The sequence below is a fragment of the Parasteatoda tepidariorum genome, chromosome 2 (genome assembly GCF_043381705.1).
Source record: "Parasteatoda tepidariorum isolate YZ-2023 chromosome 2, CAS_Ptep_4.0, whole genome shotgun sequence".
In the NCBI taxonomy this organism is placed as follows: domain Eukaryota; kingdom Metazoa; phylum Arthropoda; class Arachnida; order Araneae; family Theridiidae; genus Parasteatoda; species Parasteatoda tepidariorum.
In genome coordinates this window covers 23,001,740-23,013,704 of record NC_092205.1, presented here as the reverse complement: position 1 = coordinate 23,013,704, position 11,965 = coordinate 23,001,740, and the positions used below count along the sequence as shown (strand labels likewise).

Here is an 11,965-nt window from a genome sequence, read left to right as displayed (position 1 = left end):
TAATTAATTCCTAATTGAGTTTAAATTAAATATTATCATGTTTTTAGGGCATGAATCTGAATTGAACAACCTGATAATGCTCACTCTGGTTATTGTTTCCGTTTTTAAAAGCGCTATATGTTGAGCCACCTCATGTGACATTTGCCATGTGACATTTTAGCAGCAATCATTGGGCGATTTTCTAACGTTGCCATTCGGGGAGTTGTAATGAGGCTTTTTTTTTGGTGCCGTGTAAGAGAAATATATATATAGATAGATTAGCCATATGATGCTCACTACGTGCTCTTGCGCGCCGAATCCTATCAATTAAAAATGAAAACTGTTGCCAACGCGAGAAAAGAAATATCATTGGTTTTATTGATACATACATACTTATTAGCGTTTTATATAATATAGATTTCAAAATATGATTGTGTGATTATCACCTTTATTGTTAATTTAAAACAATTTAATGATTTTTTTAAAAGTTATAAAATTTGTTTGCAGTAGTTTCAATGAATTAAAAGTTCAATAATCTTACTAGTTTAAAACCGTAGTTAGAGAAGTGTTTCGGACAATGTAAAAAAAATAGAATGTCATGTTTTTTTTTTTTTATCATAGAATTTCTAATAAAAAATTATGTGTCTGTCAAAAGTTATTTAATACGTGTTTAATTTATTTTTGTTTCGCAAATTTTGTATTCACATTTTACACGTAGCTTTCAACATGTTTTGAATTCGAAATTATTGTTCTAAATATGTTTTAAGCATAAATTTCTAAAGAAAATTTGATAGACTATGTTTATTTGTTAACTAATGTTTAAGCAGTTTTTGCTATGAACTTTATTTGAAACAAAGTATTTTATCCATTTTACTAATCAATATTTTTATTCTCATTTTAAATGTAGCGCATGATTATTTCAGTATTTGAATAGAATTTGATTTAAAACATTTAATTAAACTAGGAATTGAACAGAGAGAATTAACGTCGCTCACATGATCTCGGATTGTATTTATTTAGTTTTTATAAAATGGCTAACATATGATTAGCCATCGTTAATTACGCTGGGATAAGATTACTGTACCGGTAGTCTCATTCATTGCGAATTATTATCGAGGTCAATCACGGTAAAGGTGACTTTAAATCCATTCAAATAAGTTTCATTTATTTATCTCATCAATATGTATATGCAAAAACACAAAACTGTAAATTCAAGAAAATTTTTTTTGTTTAAGAAAAAGAACAACTGTTTAAAGATAAACACAGATTTTTTTCTATTTTTAATGGTTACCGCACGTTATTTCGAAAAGTTAGCAGTTTTTTTCCGTGTATTAGACGGACAAAGCAGTTTTTCAAAAAATAGTTTTTCTCCGTTTTCCACTTTATAATCATAGACGGATTCAAACTGTAAATTTAAGTTCTAGTTTTTGCCATGCAGTTTCATATACCGTAACTTAATCGTGTTTCAAACTAGTTAACGATTACTTTCTATACTAGCTCTTACTTTTCAGAAATTTTTTTATGGCACTGTTTAAATAAAATTGCGATTCAATTTCTTACTCAAATTGATACTCTATCTTATCATTATAATGTCTTTAGAAATAACTTTTCAATAAGTAGAATGGGGAGACATTTGTAAAGATAGTTTAAGATTTTAACTAATAACAAAACACTAGAGCAGTGATTCTCAACCTTTTTTTGTGGCGGCACACTTTTAACGATTTCGAAATTTGACGGCACACAATGAAAAAAATTAGATTAAAAGTTGCTTAATTACCTATTTTACACTGTGTTGAATAGTTTGTGATAATAATTTTGAATGTGAAATAAAATAATATGTACTACAAAAGCACATTTATTAAGGGATTAATTATTTCTTTTGACCAATTTTTTATTAGTTAGGTAACAGTTATTTATTTTTTGCTAGTTATTAATTGTTAGCTTGTTTTCTATAATTATTAATTGTTATTTTTTTGTGATTTCCTGTTAGCTGGTTTTCTTGCTAATCATTAATTGTTAGCTTAATTTTTGTCAGTCATCCTTTGTTAATTTGGTTTTATATATTTGTTTTTTTTGTTATCCTTTGTTAATTTGTAATTTATTAATTGCATAGCTTACTTTAATGATAAGTTCTTACAACATTTTTTAATATTGTGCTTCATATACAATTTAAACACTTCCATCTTATTTTAACTTATTTTAAGATTGTCAGAGACAAGACAATCGCCGACAAAAATGTTCACGTGGTTAAAGCGTGGTGAAATTACAAAAAATATATATTATATGTACACTTTTCTTTAATTTAAACTTTACTCATAATAAAAAATTTATTATAATTTTTATTGTATCATTTCTAATATTTGGGGGCACATATTAAAAATTTGGCGGCACACAAAAGTGTCGCGGCACAGAGGTTGAGAATCACTGCACTAGAGCTACGGTCGCTCCAGGGACAGAGCGCTTGCCTCTCAATTAGATGATCCAGATTCGAATCCCGGCGCATTCTGCTCTCGGTTCGCATCGATGCTATAATGCTGGCGTAGTTATTTTGTAGTTTTTTTTTTAAGTAATAGAGTAGTTTCTATTAAAAAAGTAACAGAGTTTGTTTATTAAAATAATAGTGCGCATCTTTTTAAAAAAACCGGCGATCATTTTTAAATAACTGTATTTTTCTGTTAAATTAGCGGTTTTATAATGTGCTGGCAGTTTTTTTACCAGTACATTTTTTACAGTTTGGAATGATAATAATAGGAGAGGGAACGACGACGAAAAACCTCTTTTATTTCTATTGATTGTACGATTTATATCTATTATTTTTCATGTTAATAATTATTATGGAAAATTAAAAATATGCTGTACAGTTTATTCGTAATATTAACAGGAAGCAAAAGTTAAATTACACCAGATGAGATTTATAAAGTTAAGGAATCCCTATCATTCGAGCATCTTAGCTTTCCATTTATAGGGGCCGCGCTAAGAATTATCATTATTAGCCAGTAAAATAGCCAAATATTAAAAGTATTCGCCAATTTTCAAAGTTTTCACCAAATGCGAATCTTAGCAATTTTATATATATATATATATTTTCCTTTTCGGTGGAAAAATCCTGCGCCAAAACATAATTTTTTTACAAACTTACGATTTTATCACATTTAGCGAGATGGCGAATGCTTAGCACGGGTTCTGCATTTATTTGTACCCAAGCCCCTTAATACCTTAAACTATTCATTATGATGTATGTTTCAGTCCTTCATAATTGGTGACAAAATCGGAGACAATATGCTTCCAATTCTAGAGGGTGAAGATTGGAAGAGAGTAAGGACCATCATTACTCCAACATTCACAACTGGAAAACTTAAAAGGGTAAGTGATAACTGTCAGCCACATATTTTTTCCGGAATATCTTAATGTCTAAGTGTTCCTAAATGTTTAAGTTCAGTCGGAAAATTGTCCAAGTTTGTGTGGTGTTGCTTTGTACCGGATAAGGTGGTGAGGTCTTCTATCTGCACATTCTTTAAAAAAATGTAACCAAGTTTACAATCAAAGCAAAATAACGATGTCTTTATTCAATCAATCAAGTTTTTTTCTTGTGAAACTAGCATTTAGCTTAATGAACCTATTTGGCCATTTGTATAACAATAGTTAATTCGAGGATATTAGGAATAAACATAAATGTAGAGAATACCGGACAATGGTACTCAATCTTCAACAGGCTTGGGTAAACAGGATATTGGCACACACACCCTTGTAACTCTCGCAATCTCTGATTTTAATTAGTCGGAAACGATTATTAATAACCAAGTCACTGATAATTTGTTAATGTTTGTATAACAAAATCTTAATCAATCATAGGAAAAGAGTAAAACAATTGAAAACTCATATGTTAATATAAGTTTAGAAAATTATCAAAAAATGGGTTGATAATGTTTGATTAAAGGATCAGTTTTGGCGAGCTTTTACCGACCCGAACAACCCCTTTCTCAAAAATTCAAGACCACCCCAATAAGCCAAGTCAGATTTAACGTGCACCTTGCTACTTATGTAAACCAGTTATTTAGTCGGCTGCCAGGATAGAACTCACAACCCTCCTGGCATTTTAACCTAATATATTGAATAGTAACTAGTGGGCTGCGCGCTAACGCTCACCAGTCCCCGAAAATTGCTACGCAGTCTTATATGGTTTGCTTCGCAAACCAAGCTCGCTTCGCTCGCTACTAACCTAGGTACATTGCAAATGCACAAAATTTTAAGAATTCGAAACAATCATTCAAATCCATATTAAAAATTTTTTTTTTTTAAAAAATTACATCTCTTTAGTAAATGCTAAGTCATGAAAATAAATTTGAATTAAAATAAATGACACGTAATTCGTTAAACCTATTAGAAATGAACTATAATATAAGATAAAATTTCTAAAACTGATATCTCTTTTAAAAGGTTAACATTTTGGCATAGCTGTCATCAATGCTCTCTTCCAATCTTCGAGCACGCTTCTTTTGATTATACTTCAAAAGCGTAACGGCACGACTGAGACTCATTTTTCAATGAATAACTAATAACAATAGTAAAACAAATAAATTCGTGATATAAATCAAAAATCGTAAAATAAATTCGTAATATATAAATTCGCGAAAAAAAAGCGCTTTCGACAAAATACTAAAATCGAGATCTATCGACAAAAACTACTCACTTCTGCTTAGCTTAATAGCATGAGATTGCCTCACTGATTATTTCAGTCTCCGTTTTTAAAAGCGCTATATGTTGAGCCACCTCAGCTAGATTTGGGATGTAACATTTATAGCGGCAATCATTGCTCGATTTTCTATCGTTGCCATTCGGGGAGTTGTAATGAGGCTTTTTTTTGTCGCCGTGTAAGAGAAATATATATATATAGATATATAGTATATAAATTATATATAATATATAAATTCGTAGTGCCCGCAAACTACAACAACAACAACAACAAAAAACTTTTTAATATTATTTGAAGAAAATGAATGAATACACCATTCTAAAATAAAAATATATATTACAAAATGCAACATACTCGAAACGTTTCAGTATACTCTTGATATTTTGAAATTTTTTTAGATTCCCTTCAACTTTGTCGAGAGAATACTGTATATGTATTTATTTCACTGTCTGATAAAAGGAAACAAGCCACGCGCGTAGGAAGAGAGCTTGGAATTGAATGCATAATTTGAAAGTAGTTTCAGAAAAATTGAAATAAATATTGGTCAGGTAAAATATACATTCTCATAAATATCGGCCTCAAAAAATTGTAGTACAGTGCGCAAATAAATAAATAAATAAACAAATAAATAAAGGGATTACACTTTACGTTCTCGGACTCAATCTTAATAGTTCTAGAGCTAGGGGGGTAACCTCAATTATGCTAACTGATTAGTACAAACGATATTTTTGTTACGAAATCCGACACAAAAACTTACTTCTCTGAATGAACATACCTTTTTATCGAAGGATTTAGATTCCTGACCCTCAAAATGTAGCTGCAATCTGGGAAATATGATTCCAATACTTTTTTCAGGAGAGCGGGCTGAAGTTTGGACTCTTTAATGTTTATTTTACTTTTTGTGTATTTCTCCATATCTCGGGAACTTTTTAAGCGAAGTGAAAAATGTTTGCTCACAATTATAAAACTTTTTTAACCAATTATAATATCATGCAAAAAATAGCTTTTAATAATTTTTATGACTTTATTTAATAATAGTAAAAAATCTTCGAATTATAAGGTATACAAATTTTTACATCTTTTTAAAAATGTAATTTTTTTCCGCAGTCTACGCTTACTTACAAAATACAAAATTTCAGTGAAATCGGGCGAGTTGTTTCTGAGAAATCAAATTGTAACAAAGACATTTTTTGAAATAATAATTTTCAACGAAAATCAAATGATATAATTTGAGTCAGTTTCAATAAGTATTAATTAAACTATTTCCGACATGAAACTTCATTTTATGAATGTCAAATACGAAATTTTTTTATTTGTCTCAAATCAGTCTTACTGTTTTTCGCTTTTAAAAACCATTTTTCTCAATTGCGTAAGTATGAAAAAAAATAAAAATAAAAGTGAATTATTTAGTTATATAAAAATTTCATTGAAATATTTCTTGATTAATATGTGTTTCTATTGCATTTATAGCTCATGAGTATTTTCAAAGATTGTGCCAAGACATTAGTTCAAAATTTCAAAATGTCTGAAATGAAAAAGGAACCCATCGATGCCAAGAGGTTAGTTTATTCCATTAACTAGCTGAAAATCCTTTCTCCGTACGGGTGAAAAAAAATTAAACTATCAGTCAATCAATAATGAATAACACTACGAAATCAAGCACAAAACTGAGACACATATACCATAAAGACGCAATTAATAAAATTAAAAATAATTCTAATTTTATTTATTCATTATTAATGTTTGTTCTTTTCTATAGCTTTACGTTATTAGATTAAGAAAAACACATTTTCAGTAGTTCATTTAATTAAAATAACGATTAACTCGATTCAGTATCGTTTGGAATGATGTCATTGCTGAAGGCCAACTTATGATGGTCTAAATTCACAACAATTAAGGCATTTTCTCTATGATACTCATGCTTTTAGAAGGCCTTAAAAGTACTTCTTGTTAGAGAACTAATTAAAACTGCATTAATAACTGTGTAGTTTTTAATTAACTATAGTAAAACTACACAGTTATTAATGCAGTTTTAATAGGTACCAAATATACTAATTCTTTCTACATTAGTATATTTGGTAATAATGAAAACTGCACTAGTAACCACAATATCAAGTGCCTATTATCAAAATTAATTAAGTTGCATTGGTTTTAATGATAATATGTTGATTTCGCTGAACGGATTAGTACTATTTCTCTATTAATTTTACTTTTTAGTACAAAACTTTTTTTTAATTTCAATTAGAAATCATTGCCAAAATTAACTAAGCATCATTGATTGTATGATATTTTATTGTGTTTTACCTAAACGGATTTAAATCATTTTCTTATTAATTTTGCTTTACTTCATAGTTTATAATTTTATTTTGATTAGTACCTATGACCAAAATTAATTAAGGATCATTGGCTTCAAAAATAGTACTATGGCTGTTTTTTTAATTTTTTCCTAAACGAATTACAACCATTTATCTAATAATTTTGCTATTTAGTACATAGTTTATGTTTTATTTCAGTTATAGTATCTATTATCAAAATTAATTAATCATCATTGATGTCAAAAATAGTTTAATCATTTTTTTTTACTTTTCTCCTAAATTATTTAGTACTATTTCTCCATTAGTTTATATTTTCAGTACATAATTTTTTAATTTCAAATACTGTTGATCTTAAATTATTTTCATAAAAATGCGTTTTAGAAGCAAATTATTTAAATAAAAAAATTAATATTTGGGTTTCATATTACACGAGAAATGATAACATTTCTTGAATTACAAGAGAGACACACGAACAGACTAACGCTGCATTTTATTGTTATAAATAATAATTAAATGAGGGGGGGGGTGGAGGGTTGTCTCTTGCTGTTATTCCTGAATTGTTTGTGCTAGCGTCCTAAAAATTCGGTCAGCCGACGCAAGAAGAAATTTTAGCCAGAATTTAAAAATGGCTTAGAAACTTCAAGGAATTCATTAAGAAAGAACGTTTTAAAAGTTATTTTTTTAATAGGTTTGGAATAAGCCGTACAAATTTAACTTTAAAAGTGTTTTTTTTTCTTCTTTTCAATACTTTAGAAGATAACTAACACTGGCACTTATAAACTTAGAGCTATGTTTAATTAAACACGAAGTTGCATCTTCCTTGATGCATCTTCTTTCCTTATATGCCATATCAAGGATAACGCCATTAAATTAATTCACATTCGTTAGAAAACCCTACCAGAGGTCTAGCTGTTCTCCCCTGACGTCATAGAATTGACGTGACTATTTCTTTTTTTTTATACGTTCTGGCTCTGCTTGTTTATTCTTGGGATTCTCAGTTGTTCTGATTTTTATTTTTGTATCGTGTTTTGGAGTAAGAATGAGTTCTTCGTATTTTAAAATGTTACATGAAGATGTATAAAAAAATGAACTATCCTAGATGAAGATATGAATTATCCTACAGTGATATGTAATTAACTGATTCTTTAGGAATCGAATGTACGCAATTTAGTTTATAAATTAAACAAAAACAAAATATTTTGTTAAGAAACAAAATTTTTTCTACCTGAATCTTCTACCAGAAGTTGAAACAACCACTACAAATACTGCCTCCTACCAGGAAAAACATGAAACATGGTCGAGAATAAGGTGTATAATTTGAAAACTGAATGAAACTACGTGATTTTTTTCTTTATAGTTAAGCTTTTAAAACGTGTTTCCATTTATTTATTTATTTATTTATTTAAAAAAAAACGAGTTCTTTACTAACGTGTAAGCTTAGCGGGAAAGTTGCTAGCAAACTCAAATAATACTGAGTTTTAATGAGTCGTTCTTATAACATGTTTTGCTTGAACAGCTAATTATGTAAAACTTCCATCGGGAAGGGAACAAATAATAGAAAGATTTCGCAGTTTCACGTATAATCTCACACGATGTATTGCGCATGTGGACATGAATTCGTCTATGCAAGTTCAAACCTAGTTGGAGAAAAAAAGACATTTTGCTAAATATGTTAAAAAGGCAGACGTAGTGAGTAGAAAGAAATCACCGACTGAACAGTATTTTAAAACGAATTTAATGTTTGCATGTTACAGACTGAATAATTATTTCTTAAGATGAAAGATTTTATGAGAGATTCGTCCTCAGATCAAGTTTGTCCAATTACTTGGGAGAATTATTCAACATCGTTCTAATTTCATTTATTTTTAATAATGAGCATAAAAACAACGAGAAAATGCCCGTCTAACATTTCGGCCAACACGGTATTTAAATTGCCACGTTGTATTGTCAGAAAATGGGACGTTAGTTTTTAGAAGTAGAAGTAATTTAAAAAACAGCTTTTGTATTATGCAAATAATTTATTGAAAAGGAAAATTTTTTTAGTAAAATTCGACAGAATGTGATGATTTTTATTCATTTGTACATTAAAAAATAATGGCATTAAAGCTTTTAAAGACAATAATTTTATTGAACAGTAATAAACAGCGTGCATGCTGCTGTGTAATGTTGACCATGCCCACAATGCCCAAAGATACGAAGGTTAAAAAGACAAAATCGTAAAACATGCGTAATTACTTCGAAACTTCATAGCAGGATGATATGCAAAACTTCGAAATCTCTCTATTTATTAAAAAGAAATTGTACTTATTTTAATTCGTTCCAATGTGTAAGTATATGGCCTCCAGTTTTGTGCATAGTTCCGTTATGCTGCTAATTATCAATTCCTAACGTCTTTTATTTTTTTATTTTTTTTAATTTTTTTTTTTTTTTTGTACCGCGTACGAAGAACGGATATTCGGAGAGTTTTGAACTATTTTTGAGGCATTGTGTCCACAGGATCTCAATGCAAATTTGATGTTTTACCTCATACCAAATTTATTATTCCTCATGTTATGGTATATGTTTTACTATTAGCTTTTTTGTGCATAAATTATCAGCTTTTACATAAATTATAAGATAAACGTTCTTTGGATGGAATTTTTAATGGAATTTTTCTGAGAAACTTTCAAATTATTAAGGTATCCGACTAGTTGTGACATTATTTTTTTCAAAATCGCTAAATTAAAAATTAAATTTTATGTTTGGAAAGCAGGGGCTCTAAAATTATAAATTTAGCATTAAGTTAGAACATTTATTAAATATTTTTCAAAATAAGGGCAAATTTGAGCTTAAAAACTACCATTTTTATGTCACGCTAACAGATCTACAACAAAATCGTAATGCATAAATTTCCAAGCATATTTTTTCTAGATCAACAATGTGATTACCTGTGAGAACTAAAAATCTTATTATTTTTTTTAAAAAGACAATGGAATAGAACTAACTACATTGTTTAATATTAAATTTCTAAACAATGTATTTAGTTCTATTTCATTGATTTTTTTTTTAAAAATTTACCTAAATTTCGACGAAAAATTCTAAATATTATTACTTAAAGCTTGCTAAAAATAACAAATTCAAACTTTGAGCTTAGCCTTTAGTTCAAAAAATTTCTAATGCAAAATTTACATTCAAAATTTCAAAGAATTCTATAATGAACATTTTTGTATTGTGTGTTTGTGTAAAGAAATGTTCACAAAACCTACGTTCTTCAGAAAATGCATTTAAAATGCAAGAAAATAATTCGAAAATTAAAATTTTTATTTGTGTTAGAAATATAATTTATTCAAATTAATAAGGGTTCCAACACTCAGCACAAAACAAAAAACATTTTAGTTTCGTTTTCGTTAGTTTTGCTTCGGTTTTGTTTGTCAACATACGAAAACACAACTGAAGCTTCATTTCTAAAAATCGGGAATAAAATTTTAAAGGGTTTAGCAGTGCCGTTCCTGGGGTGGCGGAGGCCTGCGTGCAAGAATAATTTTGTGCGCCCCTATATACTATGCTTAAATTTTGATGATAAGGCCAATTTTCATAATCATTTTTAGTTTGAGGTTTAAACTGAATAGTTTCCTTATAGACTAAAGTCACTTTAGTGTAAGTGTTTGATTATGAAAATGGGCGTAATAAAATAAAACAACGAAAAAATATGACAAAAAATTTATTTTCGACATCAAATAAAATAGACTATTAACGTACAATATAGGTCATAAATAAAACACGTCCATTCGGAAATTAACAAAAAATCTAATATAACTCAATTCACTCAACTGAGTGAATTGAGTTAAAACTCTCAAACGGCGCTCAACGCAAACAAATCCGTTAACTTGAAAATGTGCAAGATCTGTCTAATACCTAAGTACCTAACTATCAAATAACAAGGTAGTTTTAGAACATAACACGTCTTGCTTTTGCAGATGCAAGCTCATGGCTCATTTCATTGTGATCGATGACTTCACATATTTTATTTTCGATTGAAATAACAGCTAAATCTGAAAGCCTTTCCTGGCACATCGAAGTTCTCAAATAAGGTTTTACAAGTTTTAACTTTGAAAAACTCCTTTCGCCAGACGCAACAGAAATCGGCAAAGTTTACAACTTTGCTATAATTTGATTTTTAATAATTTGCTATAATTTGATTTTTTTCGAATAGTTGGACTTGGCGCCCCTTAAATTGGGCGCCTGCGTGCGGGGCATTCGCTGCATACCTGCCAGGAACGGCACTGGGGTTTAGGTAAGCTAATCAACTAAAATTTAAATATAGATTTTGAATGATACCTTACCAGTTGGATACCTTAAAAAATAACTTATCTTTTCCTTATTTCAGTGGACATTTTAACATAGGAGGTTTTTGAAATGATTTTTAAATTTAATTATGTGAAAAAATTTTGGATTTAAAATTTATATTTCAAATGTCAAATTTTAAAAATTAAAAAAAAAGGACCTCAGATCATACTCAGAAAAACAACGTCAAAATTGCCTATTTTCACAATAAATTTTTTGCTTAGTTTTATTCACGTCAAAATTGCCTATGAACCTATTTATAAAAGATACAACATTTCCAAAATAATGTACAATATTGATCATTAAAACTGCTGATGAAACGAAGAAACAACTTGAGAGATATTAATTTGAATGATCATTAAAACTGTTGGAAAATATTGATCAAGGAAGCTGCTGATGAAAGGAAGAAACTAATTGAGAGATCCTAAACCTAACTCTTCACAGTTGAATTTAGTTATTTTTATTCTATGCGAAATAGTAATAAAATTTTCCATAAATGCATTATATTTCATATTTCATATTTTTCCAAAAAACAAATTGATAAACTCTTTCAAAATTTGATAAAAAACAATGGATTCCCAACTAAAGTAATAAAATTCTATCTAAAATCATTGAATTAATCGTATACTTTTGTGGATATATTTACTATAAAAGA

At 28.8% G+C, this 11,965-nt stretch overlaps 2 protein-coding genes across 3 annotated transcripts in view; one reads left to right on the top strand and one right to left on the bottom strand.

Moving 5' to 3' along the window:
* Window positions 1-11,965, bottom strand: part of LOC139424769 (speckle-type POZ protein B-like) — a 65,957-nt gene that overhangs the window by 16,716 nt on the left and 37,276 nt on the right. The gene's annotated exons all lie outside the window — the stretch shown is intronic.
* LOC139424954 (lithocholate 6-beta-hydroxylase-like) overlaps window positions 1-11,965 on the top strand; it is a 46,338-nt gene that overhangs the window by 14,378 nt on the left and 19,995 nt on the right. For both annotated transcript variants that reach the window (XM_071177298.1, XM_071177297.1), the window contains 2 exons: window positions 3,226-3,342; window positions 6,143-6,231. In XM_071177298.1, coding sequence (XP_071033399.1) covers window positions 3,226-3,342; window positions 6,143-6,231 — 206 coding nt within the window. The remainder of the gene's footprint in view (window positions 1-3,225; window positions 3,343-6,142; window positions 6,232-11,965) is intronic.